Below are 18,275 nucleotides of genomic sequence, written 5' to 3'. Positions count from 1 at the left end.
TAATATCCTTGTCTATATGTTTTACTGAAATTTCTAGGACGGAAGTTTGACACCTCAGATTTCTAGACCTAATCCTCCCAATTTTGGTCCTGGTTTTGTCAGTAAGTACAGATTTAATAATTTATTGTATGTTGATGTTTCATTCTACAGTTCTGTTTTCTTTAAAATGAAATATCCATAAGTGGGTCCTGTCTCTGAGAAATTCATCCTTTTAAAATTGAGAAATTTCATCATTACTATACCAGTTAATAAAGGAATGCATAGTAAATGCTATTAACATTTTTTCTGTAAAGCTATCCCAAAAAAACACCACAAGGAAAGAGGGAAACAGAACAAACAGAAAATCAGCATTATTTTAATTCGTGTGAGAATAGTAATCCATTAACTAACAGACTGCTATCTCAGAAACCTGATGTTCATTTTTGTTATAATATTCTGAGCTCAGTGAGAACAACAGTCTATCTTAAAGGGTTATTTTTTATTACAGAAGCAAAAGGGTTTGTTCATCATTGTCATTTTGAAGAATACCGACAAAAGCTTTCCAGGCATTAGTTAAGCAAGACTGGCTGGGAACCACAATTGTGGAAAGCAGAAATATGTAGCACTAGTAGTTTGCATTCCTGATTTCTGCTTGCCCTAGATCAGTTGTAAATCTTAGTCTCTATGATGAGAACAAGATTTATCAGCAGAAATTAAAACTGAGCATACGTTGGGAGAGGAAGACCACGTTAAAAAAAAAGGTGTTTCTGTAACTGCAAAAACTTTATTTGATATTTCTGAATAAGGAAGAGAAGTAAACACCTTTGCCTTTTCCCGAAACTGGAGTAGCAGCGCTAAATGTGTAATGAGAAGCTTTAGTAATATTTTCTATATTAATTACTGGCTAAAGAAAGAAAGCTACAAGAAAGCTGGAGAGGGACTTTTGACAAGGGCCTGTAGTGATAGGACAAGGGAGAATGGATTTAAACTGAAAGAGGGGAGATTTTGGTTAGATGTAAGGAAGAAATTTTTTACATTGAGGGTGGTGAGGCACTGGAACAGTTTTCCCAGAGGAGTTGTAGATACCCCATCATTGCAAATGTCCAAGGCCAGGTTGGATGAGGCTTTCAGCAGCCTGATCTAGTGGAAGGTGTCCCTGCCCATGTCAGGGGGGATGGAACTAGATTATCTTGAAGGTCCCTTCCAACCTAAACCATTCTGTGATTCTGTGAAATTTGACGTGGCAGTCAGCAGTGGCATTGCTCTGTCTGGTTGAGAGTAGGAGTTGTTGTAAGAAAATCTGTTTTTCATTTCCGTAGTAGTTATTCTTACCTGAAACTTGTTAATATTTCAGTATTTTCATTTGCACTTTCACGTTGCTCCCATCTGCAGTTACTCTCCATCGTTTCCACTCCATTGTCCCTTCAGGTTATGTGATTAGTTTCACAGAATTTACCGTTGAAAGAATGGATGTCCCTCAAGACTGTAGCCAGCTCTGTGAATTGATTTAGTTGAGCTGCTAGAGTCGACGGCTGTCTCTACCACAGTGACTGCTAAAGTAGAAGGGGTAGGGATTGGAGCACAAGGAGGATATGGTTATACTGAAATCTTTATTAAACGAACAAAGATCCATGCTGTATTCCTGGTTACCTAGTTCAGTGCTACAATGTGATCATGACACAAGATACCGTCACCAAACCTTCTCTCTCGCATTCTGGGCTTCATGCAGATCAAGTGTTATCAGACATGATTGTTTTGCCTCGAGAAAAACATCTGAGAGCAATGGACTGCTCATTGCAGATCAACGTTTCTCATTTGTAAAAAGAGTAATGTCTCCGTTACAATTTAAATGAAAGTGTGTTTGTTTTTGGGAAGAAAAGGCACTGGTGCTGAACGGCCTGTGTGGAGGACTGAGAGAAAGTTATTTTTAGAAAGACAACAATATCTTTCTCTCATTTCATGAATATTTGATGGATATTTATAATTTTAATTTTTTTCTTAGAAGTAGTAATAAAAATAGAAATATATACACAAAACTCTTCTACAAACACCAGAATTAATGAGTCTGTGTTTCCTGTAAATTTGTGTCCTCACTCCCTAATTTTTTCCTGTACCTGAGTACTTCCAGAGGTCTTCTGTGGCAGAACAGAGCACCACCAGGCTCTGTAGCTGCTTTCAAAGCTGCGTTTGCTCACTAGCTAGCCAGTGCACGTTGACTGGCTAGACAGCGTGCTGGTGTCTCTTGAAATTAAGGGACTAAGTTAAAACTGCTTTTTCTTAGTAAAGGCAGCAATTTGGATCTCTGTCTACTTAAATCACTCCAAGACCTTAATATCTCTTGAGATCTCGGCTCCTCTGTCAGATTTGGCTGAACTTGACCAATGGTTTCACAAAAAAAAAAAAGAATGGAACCTAATTGTTTAACCTCATTTCTGAAAACTAGGATGAGAGCTCACCCCCAGGATGAGATCATATCATACTTTATTTCCCTTCTCTCTAGATGATTCACAAAGAAAGCAATATGAGGAATGGCTGCAAGACACGCAACAACTTCTTCAAATGCAACAGAAGTACCTTGAGGAGCAAATTGGAGCACACAGAAAATCAAAAAAGGCACTCTCAGCAAAACAGCGTACCGCCAAGAAAGCTGGCCGTGAGTTCCCAGAAGAAGATGCAGAACAGCTTAAACATGTTACTGAGCAGCAAAGTATGGTCCAAAAACAGCTAGACCAGGTAACTATCTGGAATCAAAACGGAACACCTTAGTATTAAGCTGTCATACTGGTATGACTCAGTCCTTTAGATCCTCTAAAAGCTGAATTGAAATGCTTAAATGCAGTGGAACTTGTTTAAAGGGAGCGACTCCCTATCATATTTTATGCATGGAATGGCATTACTCGGGATTGCTGGTGACACTGGGGTTGTAGGAGAATATGCTACAGCAAAAGTTAAGACAAAAACCTGGTTTAGAACTTTGGGAAGAGGGGAAATTGTTTAGGAAAATTATTTGCAACAGAGTTCCTGGCACCATGAAAAGCATAAATGGAGGATTCAGACTGCGAAGGAGGAGAGTTTTAGCATGCAGGGCTTTGTTTCAGGCTTGGATGAACCTCTAACTTGTTTTTTTTTTCAGGTGTCTTTGTGTAATTGAAACCTCTTGGTTATATGCCAGTTAAATGTTACTGTTTGAAAATCTCTTTTCATCATATCTTTAATGTTAGGGCAGTTTTATGATCTGTCTAGTTCCTAGTCACTGATCATCAGTGTGTGATATCTGTCAGTGTATCGGAGAATAATGCAGGTCAAAAGCGTATCTGGAGATCATCTAGTCTCCTGTTAAAAGCAGAACTAACTTCATGGTTAGATCAGGTTGTTTAGGGCCTTGTCGGTCAAGTTTTGTAAATCTCCAAGGGTAGAGATTCCCAGCCTCTCGGGACCTGTCCTGGTTTTGGCTGAAATAGAGTTAGTTCTTCTTCCTAGTAGCTGGTATAGCGCTGTGTTTTGGATTTAGGATGAGAATAATGTTGATAACACACTGATGTTCTAAGTTGCTGCCAAACGATGCTTACATTAAGCCAAGGACTTCTTCAGGTTCTCATACTGCCCCTGCCCTCCCGGCTTCTTCTCCACAAGAAGCTGGGGGGGAGCACAGCCAGGACAGCTGACCCACACTGGCCAAAGGGATGTTCCATACCATAACACGTCATGCTCAGTATATAAGCCAGAGGGAGTTGGCGGAGGGCAGCGATCGCTGCTCTGGGACTGGCTGGGTGTCAGTCATTGGGTGGTGAGCGGTTGCTAACTTATTTTTCTTGGGTTTTGTCTCTCTTTTTTGTTGTTTTTTTTCCTTTTTGTTACAATTTATTAGCAGTATTGTATTTTACTTTATTTTATTTTATTACAATCATTAAACTTATATCAGCCCATGAGGTTTCTTACCTTTTTTCCTCCAATTCTCTCCCCCATCCCACTGCAAGGGAGGGTGGTGGTGAGGAAGCAGCTGCGTGGTCCTCAGTTGCTGGCTGGGGTTAAACCACAACAGGGCCTCTGTTCCAATGTATAACTACTTTCACTGATTTTTTTTTTTCTTTCTTTATATTCAATTGGAATTTCAATTGCTGCATTTTCTAACTGTGGTTATAGTAAGATTAAAGTTGAACTGTGGTGGTTTTGGTAAATCTGTGATTTGGCCAACAATATTGAATGCTGTGTTCTTCAAGGCATCATTTATAAATTATCTGGCATCATGCCTCCTTATTGTATGGGTGGGGAATCTTTCCATAGGCAGGAACAAATAGACCTGATGAACATGAAAATGCTTTAGAATTATCCTTTATTATTATAAAGGGAAAATCGGCAGCAGGCTGCTTGGAATGAAGTCCTAAGTGCTATCTGATGCTCGAGTTCTTGCTCCTGTGTTGCTTCAAGGCAGAGCATGCACTGGGTAGAGTTTTAATTGGCTTGTCTTAGTTGGCTATGTGGAAGAGGGATGCAGCAGATAAGTTATGTCTACATAATTTCTTCCTTTTTCTTTTTTTCCCTTCCACAATGAATCTCAAGTAGAATAAATCCCCCCAAAAATCACTTTAACCAATCTGTATCATACATACATCAGTCTAGGCTTAACAGTGGAGTTATGTTGAAGTAACAGCTGCTAATCGTGACATTGCTGCCAGATTCATTTAGTGCCCCATAATTATGGTTCTTTTATTTTTCCATTTTTAAACTTAAGTTTCGTACACTGCTGGTTAATGCCCTCTGCTCCCCTTCAACCACTGATTTAGAGCTGCCATCCACATTCTAAACAGCACTTTGTTACATACCTAGTGGGAGCTGAAGTAAGGTTTTGTTACAGTATATTTTTATAGAATCATAGAATCATAGAATCATAGAATGGTTTGGGTTGGAAGGGACCTCAAAGATCATCTAGTTCCAAACCCCCTGCCATGGACAGGGAAATCCTTCACTACACCAGGTTGCCCAAAGCCTCATCTAACCTGCCCTTGAACACCTCCAGGGATGGGGCATCCACAACTTCTCTGGGCAACCTGTTCCAGTACCTCACCACCCTCAATGTAAAGAATTTCTTTCTTATATCTAACCTAAATCTCCCCTCTTTCAGTTTAAATCCATTGCCCCTTGTCCTATCACTACACACCCTTGTAAAAAGTCCCTCTCCAGCTTTCTTGTAGGCCCCCTTTAGGTACTGGAAGGCTGCTATAAGATCACCCCGGAGCCTTCTCTTCTCCAGGCTGAACAGCCCCAACTCTCTCAGCCTGTCTTCATAGCAGAGGTGCTCCAGCCCTCAGATCATCTTTGTGGCCCTCCTCTGGACTCATTCCAGTAGCTCCCTGTCCTTCTTGTGCTGGGGACTCCAGAGCTGAACACAGCATTCCAGGTGGGGTCTCACGAGAGCTGAGTTTAAGGACCTTCTGTTTGAAGCAGTTCACCACTCTTTCACATCGGATCAAGTCGTGAGTCTGTAATCCATCTTCCCTTAGTTTTTGAAAAAGCGAAGTCTCTGTATGCATAGAGAAAGAGCTCTCAGATCCCTGTGAACTGTTGGTCTTGCTCACAGGCACAGAGAAACGGGACCCAACTGTGCAACACGAGCTCATGTCTGACGGGGTTGTTAGCTCGGGCGCAGAGCCACGTGGACACTACCGTCTTGTCTCTGCAGGGCAGTTCAGCTGCTTTGGATGGCACTGTGCCTGTGCTAATGAGCTCTGCCTTGTTCTCCCCCACGCTGTTAAAATCACCAGGTCAGTCTGTGCAGATCGACTGAGATCCAGATGGGTGTAGTCGGTGCTGGTCCCATGACACCTCAACTAATGCCAAGTACAGTCGTGTGGCTGATCTGCCACTGCAGACCCTGGGAAGACGTGATGGTTTGAATGCCTTGTTGTATAGATATACAGAGCCAACACAGGTTCAGTGCTGGATACCCGCCGAGAAGTCCTGGAGCACTGGACTGTGCAATGCAGATCGCTCCAGTTGGTGGCTTTATGCAGTGGCACTGTTTATTTGGTGGTGTCTGTGCCAAGCCAGAGCTCATAAATCATCTTGGACCTGAGATTACTGTGTAAATAGCCTTCTGGGTGCATCTGTCCTGCGTTCTGGAGTTTGTCCTGTAATATCTTTGTTGTCCTGAGCTGTCTGGGTTGTCCCTTGCACCAGATAAAGGAGTGTACAATCAAACATTTCTGATTATGTTGTGGACTTATTCTCTATCGGTACAAACAGTGAATGGAAATTGCACAAGTCATAATCTAATGAGTAGGAGTAAGAGAGAGATTTTCCATAATGTCAGTAACCAGTGGATTACAAATCCATTTATTTTTCAGAGGGCAGTGTAGTTAGGTATCTATTGTGTTTCTGAAATGCCCTCTCTTGTCCTGGTGACACTCATATCGTTCCATTGGCTTCTCCTGCTTACCTTAAAAATAAACTACTAGACTTCAAGCATCCAAGTCCCATTTATTTTCACCTTAAAATTTAAAACTCGAAAGCAGCAGTTGCCTGTTTCCTGTGCTGTGTGATGTTTGAGGATCTGCCTGTGAATAAATGGGAATCTACCTCACTGTTTTCCTGCAAACTTCTCCTTTTCAATTACATCTTTTAAAAATTTTTACTGATATGTGAACATCATCCACCTCACTGTTTCCTTTTTCCTGTCTGTTCCCAACTGTTGTTATCCCATGCATTGATGTAAGATCTGTGGGGTAAAGATCACTTTTGGTTTAGGTTTTTATATTCTCTAACATAGTGCAGTCTTAGTATGTAATTAGGACTTTGAGGCACTGTTATTTTTTCTAAAATTTTGGGATGGATAGAATTTCTAATGAAATAATGGCTACTAAGCCATAAAAAGGGAGAGAAAATAAGACTGTGGACAAACGCTGGTTTTGCCTGAGGTTCGTTGTCTGCTGAAATGACAATGGTGAGTTACATGTTTTATGCTGCTTACATAGTCAGTACATGTCAGAGATGAGTAATGACTTTTTTAATTTTTAGATTCGAAAGCAGCAGAAAGAGCATGCGGAACTAATTGAGGAATATCGAATCAAGCAGCAGCAGCAGTGTGGAATGGCACCGCATGCTATAATGCCTGGTGTCCAGGCTCAACCCCCAATGGTTCCAGGAGGAACATCACCAGCAATTAATCAGCAGAACTTCCCCATGGTGACACAACAGCTCCAGCATCAGCAACATACAGTGGTAATCCCTGGGCAGTCCAATCCAACCAGAATGCCAAATTTATCTGGATGGCAATCTGCAAATGCTCCTGCAAGTCATATTTCCATGAATACAGCAAGGATGCAGCCTCCGATGACACCGCTGCCCATTACTTCTGGTACCCCAGCTCCTGTGCCTGGTCCAAATGCAACTGCGCAGTCAGGGCCACCACCAAGGGTGGAATTTGAGGACAATAACCCTTTTAGTGAAAGTTTTCAAGAGCGGGAAAGGAAGGAGCGTTTACGAGAGCAACAGGAGCGGCAACGCATTCAGCTTATGCAGGAGGTAGATCGACAGAGGGCTTTACAGCAGAGAATGGAACTGGAACAGCATGGTATGATGGGGTCTGACTTAAATAACAGAACATCCTTATCTCAGATACCTTTCTTTAATTCTGATCTACCTTGCGATTTCATGCAAACTCCGCGACCTCTTCAGCAGTCTCCACAGCATCAACAGCAGCAAATGGGGCAAATTCTGCAACCAGGTTCTGTGACCTCACCTCCTGCCACAAACTTTATGCAAAGCAATGAGCGAAGGCCAGTGGCACCTACAACTTTTGGACCTGATGCATCTGCTGTTCCAGGTGGAGCCCCTAATTTCCATAATGTAAAACAAACTCATGGGAATCTCCCTGGGGCTGCCTTTACACAGAACCAAGTCAGACCTCCGTTTCCTTCTGCTGTGCCTTCATCTACAGTACTCAGTAGTGGTGCCCCTTGTGGTTCGGACACTAGTGTGCCCCAGGCAACAAGCTTCCCTGGATCAAGCCAATCTCTCATACAGCTGTATTCTGACATAATCCCAGAAGAGAAAGGAAAAAAGAAAAGGACACGGAAAAAGAAAAAGGACGATGATGCCGAGTCAATAAAAGCCCCGTCAACTCCACATTCAGATGTAACTGCCCCATCAACTCCAACCATTTCTGATTCTACCTCCACCCCCACAGTGAACACCCCCAATGAACTTTCACGTCCTCAAGATGAACAAGAGTCAGTGGAGTTAACGGGCCCATCAACATCGAACGCAGGAGAGAGCCAGACCTCTCCAGAGCTGGAACGTCAGCTCCCAGATAGCAATCTGCCACAGAAACAGCCGAGTGTAAATACAGAGACGGAAAAGGCCAAAACAGATACACCTACCAGCATTCAAGAAGTTAAACTGGAAAAGGCAGAAACTGATCAATGCTCAGGACAAGCTGAGCCTAAACCCGAAAATCCAAGCAGTATTAAGGTGGAAGAAGATAAAGTCACATCACAACCTGCCTCTTCAGCTCAGAGTCCAGCACAACCAGCTAGCGTTCCAGTAGCGAAAGGGGAGTCAGGGAATGAATTGCTGAAGCACCTGCTTAAAAATAAGAAGTCCTCATCTCTTCTAAATCAGAAATCGGAGAGCAGCGGCCGAACGGAAGAGGAGGCTTCTGGGGATAAGAAGTTAACAGAGAAGCAGAATTCAGCTGAAGGAATGGTGAGCCTGTTACTGGTTTCGTTATACAGTGATCATCAACAATCAAAGGCTGGTCTGTGCCCTTATCGCAGGCATTTGTGAAAAGGTGGGGAGATAACCTACCTGCACAAGGGTGGAATAAACAGCTTTAAGGAATTTTTACCTCCCTTCCTGCCTTTTCTCCATGAGCAAATCATCTGTGTTACAACAAGAACAAGTTTTAATATGACTTTGTAGATCAGTGTATTCAGAAATTATTAAAATGCAAAAGGTAGTTTTTCTTTAGATAATCATCTTAGAAAATGCCACTTCCTCGTATTTAACAAGATCAAGGCAAGATTTTACAGTATGACTCTGCTGGTACGTTTCTGTGCAGTGTACCGTTTGTCTGTGTGCTGCTTTCTTCTGTGGCTCCACCACGGTCACGTACAGGATGACCTGTGTGCCTTTGCAGAGCTGTAGGGCTGAGCCTCACACCTCTTCAGCTGCACCAGTTGGAGTGTTCTGTGAATGAACCAAGTCCATGCTTGGTTTTTGCCTGTGAAAATTGTATATTGTCTCTAATTTTAGTAGACACTACGCTCTAGGAATTTTTATCAAAAGTGTGAAATTGTTAAATCTCCTAAAATTGCTGGATTTCTGTGTCAGAGAATATTTCTCTAATTAATTTCACTTTAATGGAAGGGAGCATTAATTCTTTATATTAATGGCATTATGTGATTTAATAATTTATAAGGTTCTTAAATTAGACCTGAAGAAAATTGCTTTCTGTGGCGGTAGGATACATTTTACACTTAGATTTGTCAGTAGTTCTATGGTAGTCTTTATTCCGTACTCAGTTTTGGTTTATGCCTGCCTAAACTCTAAATACATCCTTGAAACAAAATTTAAACACATTCAAAACGAATAAAGACTGATAAAAATAAAGGTAATTGCAAGCAGCATGTAACTTAACGTAAGTGTCAAAGATCCACAGTTAAAACATGCATGACAGGAGTAGTGCTGAGAGTACTTGCAGTAGGAGTCAAGCAGAGCTGTTTAAAGAAATAATTGATAAAATGAAATTGGACTTTCTTTTGGTTTGCCACGATTTGTTGTGTTGCCAACTCCCATTCTGATCGCTTTTACACAACTATCCCTTTATGTGAAGAGTGGCTTTGCAAATTCAGACTGAAAATATTCAAGTGAATGCTACAATCCAGAAGTGTTTCACAATACTGTTGTTTCTAACCTCAGAATGCCTTTGTATTATCTGAACTCACACACCTTTTTTCTGCAACCAAATCTGCCTTTCATCATGCCCTCGTGAAAATCTCTAAGGTTGCGTGCTCATGGAACTTTATTTTAGGGGGTATTCAAAAGAAAATGTTTCTGATCTGTGAGTTTTTAACGATGTTTTCAGATGTTAGTGGTGTTAATGATAGGTCGTAATTCTGAGTGTAGGGACAGTAGAGCAGTTAAGAATTACCAGTGAGACAGCGAAGTAAACAAACTGTAAAACTGTTTGTTATCGATGAGATTTATTATACTATGTGTGTTCTTTCAGACTACAGTGCAGCAAAATTGAATGAACTGTGTATTAAAATATCAAAAATTCTACTTCTCCTTTTCTTTTATACCAGCAAACTGCAGGAAACCAGATGCAAGGTGCATTTGGGTGTAGTAACAGCCAGCTTCAAAGAACCGAGGTAGGACCTGAAACCAAGAAACAGAGAAATAAACGAACTCAGAGGACAGGAGAGAAGGCAGCTCCTCGATCCAAGAAAAGAAAAAAAGAGGAAGAAGAAAAGCAAGCTATTTACCCTAATGCTGATACTTTCATCCAGTTAAAACAGGTAGATATACAGATGTTGGGTGATGCATCAAGAGGACACTTGAAAAAGTGGACTTCTCATGATGGAAATGAAGTTGACCATTAAGTTGAATTTTGAGTACAGGGTGGAGAAAATGAAAACTTCTGCAAAACTAGGAAATTTAAAGTTTTGGTTTTATTTCAATTTGGAAGATCTATTGACATGGCAAGCATTTGGTAGTCTCAAAGCCATGGAGTTCCTGTCAGCTCTGGAATCCTCTGTGGCTGAACTACCAGGAAGCCGGAGCCGTGGCTCCGATGGGCAGGGGAACCACCTTCCTTAAGGGACAGACCTGTGTTTGACACAGTTTACTGATAGTGGGTAAATTCCGATTATTTTTTTAAATTAGAAACTGCTGTACTGATGTTTGGAGATCTGTGATGCTTCTATGTTATAGTTAAATTAATTTCTAACTTTTTTTTTCTTTTAATGTAGCAGCTTTCTCTTCTGCCTTTGGTGGAGCCAATAATTGGAGTGAGCTTTGCGCACTTTCTTCCCTACGGCAGTGGCCAGCTAAATGGTGGAAATCGACTTGTAGGAAGTTTTGGTAGTGCTACTCTTGATGGGGCTTCAGATTACTACTCCCAGCTCATTTACAAGGTACGGTTTTAATCTGGATTTCTATTGCATGAGAAAAGAAGTTTATGACGTCATTACTGTGAGTTGGTTAGAGTTCTGCCTTGCATGCAACCAGAAGAAAATAATTTTCTGTTGCCAGACTAGGTGGGTGGTGCAGTGGTGAAACAGTCACCATTGTTTTACTCTCTGAAAGTGGAAATCGGTTCTAGAAACCGTGTTGTAAACCAATTAAAACCTACAAGTATTCGTTTTACAAATGGATACTAAAATTGTAGATCCAGTTTTATGGAGCAGAAAAGCCTCAGTTCTCAATACTTCACGAAGTCATTGAAAGCATTTCTTAATGTGAATTAAGTGGGAAACGGACTTTCTCCATTTGTTCACTAAGCCCTGACTAAGAACCTGAGAACTCTGAACAAAATACACTGTTTGTTGACGAGCTAATAGCACACAGAATGGAGCTAAAAACACACAGAATTTAAAACTCGGTCTCTGGGATCAGAGTGGCGATATTGAGAGAGCAGCAAGCAGACAGAATCAAATTTGCTGCTTGGCTGCCCTAATATAAAAACTTCAGTAACTTATTAAAAAGCCATAGTGGTTACTCCAGCCTTACACAGCATGTAAACTGAGAGTGTGACCTAGCAGAAATGGTTGCTGTGGTCAAAAGTGAGTAAAGTATTGGCTTTGTAGGCACGACTGCAACAAGAACAGATACTGAAGTTCTCATTTAATTTTTGTTTAAAGCACGGGCGGTTAAGCTAGTGAGAAGTAGCCTGGAGCGTGAACTTGCAGAGTGTCTGCTTCTCCATGGTAACTGCTTCAGTGAGAGCTTATCCTGTGCTACATGTGAGGTAGCTTCCCTTTTAGTGAGCATCGGGTCAGCTGACTTGCTTATGGTGATGGAGAGTCACTGTGGAGTATCTCACTCAGTCTTAAGTTCAGACCTTTGCTTAAACTGTAGGAACTTGTTGGGCCTCCCAAACCATTCCTAAAAATGCTTTTTGTGCTTCTGTAACTCACTTAGCTCTGTCTTCGTTCAGGAATGTATACTCCTCATGTAAGCTATTTCTCTGATAATATCGTTGAGACACGAATAGCGAAGCATTATGTGTTCTAGAGTAGACACTTCTATGTGTTGAGTCTCATACTTGAGAACTAACGATCGCTGCTCGTCGGTGCTACCTCTGGGTGTAAAAATACGTGAGTGGGTTACGTTATCTAGTACCAGAACAAGGCAGGTTTTCACCCTGAGCTCCACGGCTGATTTACGGTTCTCTCCTCTCGTGCAGCAGAACAATCTGAGCAATCCTCCCACACCCCCGGCCTCTCTCCCTCCCACACCACCGCCGGTGGCGTGCCAGAAGTTGGTAAATGGCTTTGCAACCACTGAGGAACTTGCTGGCAAGGCTGGTATGTTAGGAGGTCATGATGGTAAGATTAATACCTTTTGCTTCCATAATAAATGAGTCAAATTTGTAGCAAATTACAAAATGGATAACTGGCATGCTTTTCAGTTCCAGTAGTCTTCTTTTATAAAAACAGCATGCCCAGCCTGTTTAAGGTTTTAGTTATTATTAGCCAGCTTTGTTTTACATCAGTATAGTGTCAAATGATAGACTTTCCCTATTCTTTTCCTTTCCTTTCCCTTTCCAAAACATGCTGAGAAACATGAACACTCTTGAGAAATGAAAAAGACGACCTTAACGTCAGATTTTTTTTACGTCCAGTACAAATGCCTGACGAGGTAGTCAGTGAGCTCAAAAGCAGGCTACCTGAAATGTACCTTCAGCAGGCTTTGCATGTAGTCAGTAGGTATTTTGTGATTCTTGTAATTTGGCCAATTAAAATTTCTTCCTAATAAATAAAACATTATACTGCCTTTTCATAAGGACTGTTCAGTGATTAAAATCTTTTTTTTCCAACTCCTTTTCCTTTATTGTTACAAAGTTGCTGATTTCTTTTTTTTTTTTTTAAGTAAAACAAAAATCCTCTCACACTGGCAGAAGGCACACTGAAAAGCCTTTTGAGCCCTTTTTGCTCAAAATTTGCAGGTCTCTTTAAATATGGAGATTAATCATGAACGGTCAAAAATTCTTGACCTACAAGTGGCTGAGAGTGGTGCCACCATCTGCTGTAACGCCTTGGTTGTGTCGGGGAGCCACCAGTACCCCGTTACACAGAATGTATATCAATGTACAGCTGTACAGGTGTCTCACTGTGCTGTGCATTTGTGTTTTTAGTTACCAAAGCTCTGGGGCCAAAGCAGTTGCAGTTGCCTTTCAGACCACAAGATGATTTATTAGCGAGAGCAATGGCCCAGGGCCCTAAAACTGTGGATGTTCCTGCTTCCCTTCCAACACCACCTCACAACAATCAGGAGGAGTTAAGGTAGGTTCTCCTTGACATCTTCAAATATGTATTTGGAGCAGATTCTGTGATCTTTCAGCAGGAGATGAGACTGTGAAGGCGTGAAGAAATGAAATCCATCGTGCACAGCCGCACGGTGCAAAGAACATACTGAGATAATTTGTCCTGGTTAACTCTGAGTGTTCCCCACAGAGAGCAGCATAGTGAAATAGGTGACTTCTTCCACTGCTAAACTCTAGATTCTGTTAGGTAGTTAAGGATTCGTTACCTTGCTCTATTAAAAGTGAAATTAAATGATACAAATTGAAATTTTCCTGGAGCAAGATGGTACTATTGTACCACGACAGTACATAGCTGCTGTGCCAGACAGCAGCACTGTGCAAGTGTCAGACAGCCTCAACACTCCCCAGCTCTACTCAGTTTCTGAGTTTTTTGTGTATCTTTCCCACCATGTGAAACGGAGTGTGAGATACATAGAAGGAATGGCCTACTACGTAATTGCATTCCATGACTAGTAGCAAGAAGCAAGTGCGTGATAGCTCCCTGTCATGATTTAGAACTTTGGCTTAACGAAGGTTTTTAGGCCATTTCCAAAAAGTTTCCAAAAAAGCTCTTTTGGATTTTGTTCCAGGGTTCAAGATCACTGTGAGGACAGGGACACTCCTGACAGCTTTGTTCCTTCTTCCTCTCCTGAAAGCGTGGTGGGCATGGAAATAAGTAGGTATCCGGACTTGTCAGTCGTAAAGGAGGAGAATCCAGAACCTGTTCCATCTCCCATCATTCCCATCCTACCAAGCAGTACTGGAAAAGGTGAGACTGCAGTAGAGCAAACAATTAGAAGTAGGCTTTGTTTTGGTTTGTTTTTTGCATTCAGGTGCATGGAGGATTAACCTGGTGTATTTTGTTTTATTTCCAGGTTCAGAAGCCAAAAGGAATTATATAAAATCAGAACCTGGTTCAGGAGCGTTACCTGGTTCTGGCTTCTTTGCCTCTCAGCTTGGACCATCCCAGAATGGTCCTAAATCTGGCCTTATATCTGTAGCAATTACTTTACATCCCACAGCTGCTGAGGTAAAAGAAATAAACTTGTGTTACATACGTAAAATAAAACAACAGTTAATATATTTTATATACAGTGAATTTGAAGAGATTATAGTGTAGTACAATAAAACAACTGTTGCAATCTTCTAATAATTTATATTCTTGCTATCTTACCACCCATTTGCTGAGAACTAAAGGTATGTTTTTATTACTGTTTTTAGAACATTAGTAGCGTTGTAGCGGCGTTCTCCAACCTGCTCCACGTCAGAATTCCCAACAGTTACGAGGTTAGTAATGCTCCAGACGTCCCATCCTCCATGGCAACCGCCAACACTCACAGAGTGAACCCATCTATGGAGTACAGGCAACACTTACTACTTCAAGGTCCTCAGGCAGGATCCATGGGACCTGCCAGGATTGTAGGGTCTTACGGACTGAAACAACCTAATGTGCCGTTTCCTGGAAACAGCAATGGTGAGTAAGCATTCATTCTTTTGAGTTTTCAGTACTAAAGTTTTAACTGAGTCAGTATTTCAGCCTCATAAATTCATGCTCTAGAATTAAATTATTGATTCTTGTTCTAAAAAATACTGTTCTCTTCTTACGTGATCAGTACATGTGAACCTGCTCCTGATGTTAACCGTAACGTAGTAGGTCTGATCCATCTCTGATTTCTGTGATCTACGTCACTGTCAGTGAGGTATTTCTTCGGTAGTTCCCAACATTATTAGGTTTTTTGTCCAGTCTGATTTTAAATCCGTCATTCAGAAAGATTGTTCCTATGCTGGAAAACTTGACACAATCCTTTAGGCGTGTATTCCTATGTTGGTTTGTTACTTGTTTCTTACACAAGAACGTATTTTTGCCTTGTTGTTCACACAGTTGGTTTTGGTCTAGATTAAACAATTGCCCCATCAGGAGGTAGTCTAAAGCTTGCCTTCCGTGCTGCTCCTCTAAACCACTGAAGAATACTGCAATTTCTCATGAATTTGGTTTAATATAATACAGCTTCTCACACTGACCTGTTTTGTAGGTATAGGTGGCTTTAAGGATCACAGCCAGAATATTGCAGAAGGCTCAGCATTGAGACCTCGATGGTGCTCTCATTGCAAAGTTGTGGTTCTTGGTAGTGGTGTGCGGAAGTCCTTCAAAGACCTGCCTTTCCTTAAACAGGTACTGCCCTGGCAGTTGGGTTTCTTGCATGTAATGGTGAATGAGCAACCAAAGGCAACAGAGACTACTGCTTGTCACACCGACTGATACTGAGACTTCCAGATTTCTTTGTGGTCTCCCTTCTATCTGTGTCATAATTCAGGATGGGACATTCAAGCACATTCGTAGTACAAATAAGAAATATCAAAGTTGTTACTTACATAAAATGAATTTTGGTAAATATCAGTAAATATGGCAGCTTCCTAAATTCTGCTACTACCTCCTTCCGTGACCAATTCAGGGACCGTGATTCAAAAGGCAGTGCCATATTGCTGTGTCAGAAAGTACTAGAAGAGCAAAAATACTTATACTGTTTTTGAGTGGGAATCAGATTTTGGTCACAGTGTCTTGTATTTTGCATTGTTTCTTGTCTAAACGATACCCCAGGCTGCTCCTTACGGCCCTACACAAATCCAGAGCATTTGCACTGGGAACTGTCACTCTTTGAAAAAGTACCATTGCTCTTTGTTTGAATGAGATTGAGATAATTATGCAACAAAGATCTATAGTCAGAATTTATGTACAAAAGTAATGGGTTCATCATCAGAAAAGCACTGAATTCCCACTAAAGTTTTGCAGATGGATCAGTAGATAAAACAGTATGATCTGTCTTTGATTAGGCTGAAATGAGAGGTTCTTTTGCCATCTAAAGATAAAAGAAAATGGATTTTGCTTCGCAAGTATGCCTATGGAGCAGATGGGTGCATGGTATAGAACGCTTTATTTTGATTGTTAAACTTCTGTTGAAGGCAAGAAACGCTGGAAGAACAAGGTTGTAGGTGGTGGTAACGTTAGATCTGTCAAATAATCAAGTATTTATATCACAGGATCGCTCATTATTTCACAAATGTTCTACAAACAAAGAGTTTCTAGCCAGATTGGAAGACTTGTTTCATTACACTTACTATGTGAAGAATGGTATTAAAGTGCACTTCTGATAATCTTCCGTGTTTGATTCCCAGGATTCCCAAGAAGGCTCTGATAAAATGAAGGACATTGTATTCTGTAGCAACAACTGCTTTGTTCTTTATTCAGCAGCTGTGCAAGCAAAACACTCAGAGAACAAAGTAAGTATCAAATGCTGGTAGACCCTAGTGAGCAGAAATTATTGCAGGTATTTTTTGAAGAACAGAAATGGAGAGGCAGGGGGAGGTGGGAGTTCACTCTTTGTTTTAAAGGTTTATAAGTGAGTTGTTCTATATTCAAACATTGAGATTCTGAACCAGCTGCATGAAGTAAAGTTCATGTTTGCAAAACTTTCTGTCTGACATGGCATGAAGAAGAGAAGCCATCTTTTGCTGTCCTCCCAGGCTTTGAAGACATAGTCTCAAAAAAGTAGGCATTTAACTTCTCTGGGCGTTGTATGAAACCATAGAGACGTCTTTAAGGGCTATTTTCTGCATTGTGATTTGGCTTCTACAGTAAAAAAATTCACAACTGTGCAAATAATAACTGAACAGCAAGTTTGCAAAAAGACTATTATTTGTTCAATGTAACTGGGAAAATAATCTTACTCCATTACTTTATTTGGGCAAAGTTACCGTTTTAAAGCATTAATTACCAGAACATTATTAAGAGCCTGCTAACCGACAGTGATGAGGAAGAAGAGGTTGTAGTTATTGGAGAAAGACGTTTTAAGAAACGTGTTGGAAAGTGGAATTAGGCCAGGGATTTTTCTCAGGTGGTCCCGAACAATGTGCTGTAGTTCTCTGCCTGCAGACACTACGAGGGGGATATGCAACACCGTAGAGAAGCTCAGCACTTCCACACAGGCCATCATTTCTTGCTGTGTGCAGGTTCATTCCGTTTCAAAGGAGGATAACTTCCATTTATCTCTGTTGATTTAATCATTAAAATGGAATAGTCTTCATTCAAGACTAAATGATTGTGCTAAGTTTATTTTCTGACAGATAAAACCTTTAGAGTGCTTCTTTTAACTAGCTTGGTTTCTACTTTTTATAGTTCCAAGGTACCTTTTTTCCCCTAAACTAGTGGAGGGAACAGGCCATGAGCTTTAAGCATTGCCTAAGTAGTGTTTTCTCATAGTCCTGTATTTACTGTAGAATATGCAGCCTTCCCTCAAATGCATCCTGCTTAGTTTTTCAGAAGAAATAAATAAATAATTTTAAAAAAGCCTGGAAGAGAAGAGAAATGTGTTTACATCCACATCCTTTTAGTGTCCCATGTAGCTGATTTTCACTAGTATTTAAACAGGGGGATATTTCTGCACAAGTGCATCAGCATGTACATAATGAAGTTAATTAATTGTCATGTTCAGCCTCTTGATCCTTTCATTTACTCTTTCAAGATTAATCATACAAACCACATTAAGCACTTTTTAATCTAAACTTCCTTTGTTGTTCTCGTTTTCTCTCCTGTTTTTTTTTAACAAATCTCTGCAGGGTTTAATTCTTGTTTACTGTGACTGAATAGTTAAGTCCTCAAAGTGTATGACTAATCTGGAGCCCTGCAGGAATTTGCTCCTCACTTATTTCCAGGAAAAATATGTGGCATTAATTCCAAATCTTCCCCTTCTACCCAATAACAAGATTCTTACTC

General features: G+C 40.9%; 1 protein-coding gene across 13 annotated transcripts in view; it reads left to right on the top strand.

Annotated features, from left to right (window-relative positions):
• Positions 1 to 18,275, top strand: part of KMT2C (lysine methyltransferase 2C) — a 211,770-nt gene that overhangs the window by 185,701 nt on the left and 7,794 nt on the right. For 11 of the 13 annotated variants that reach the window (XM_086614336.1, XM_086614346.1, XM_086614342.1 and 8 more), the window contains 12 exons: positions 38 to 101; positions 2,480 to 2,712; positions 6,994 to 8,682; positions 10,284 to 10,496; positions 10,950 to 11,114; positions 12,386 to 12,527; positions 13,337 to 13,484; positions 14,095 to 14,273; positions 14,380 to 14,534; positions 14,726 to 14,978; positions 15,538 to 15,677; positions 16,679 to 16,783. In XM_086614336.1, coding sequence (XP_086470462.1) covers positions 38 to 101; positions 2,480 to 2,712; positions 6,994 to 8,682; positions 10,284 to 10,496; positions 10,950 to 11,114; positions 12,386 to 12,527; positions 13,337 to 13,484; positions 14,095 to 14,273; positions 14,380 to 14,534; positions 14,726 to 14,978; positions 15,538 to 15,677; positions 16,679 to 16,783 — 3,486 coding nt within the window. The remainder of the gene's footprint in view (positions 1 to 37; positions 102 to 2,479; positions 2,713 to 6,993; positions 8,683 to 10,283; positions 10,497 to 10,949; positions 11,115 to 12,385; positions 12,528 to 13,336; positions 13,485 to 14,094; positions 14,274 to 14,379; positions 14,535 to 14,725; positions 14,979 to 15,537; positions 15,678 to 16,678; positions 16,784 to 18,275) is intronic. The other 2 variants (XM_086614339.1, XM_086614340.1) reach the window with 2 other exon arrangements.

Source organism: Tauraco erythrolophus, chromosome 7 (genome assembly GCF_009769465.1).
Source record: "Tauraco erythrolophus isolate bTauEry1 chromosome 7, bTauEry1.pri, whole genome shotgun sequence".
Lineage (NCBI taxonomy): Eukaryota > Metazoa > Chordata > Aves > Musophagiformes > Musophagidae > Tauraco > Tauraco erythrolophus.
This window is presented reverse-complemented; position numbering and strand designations above follow the sequence as displayed.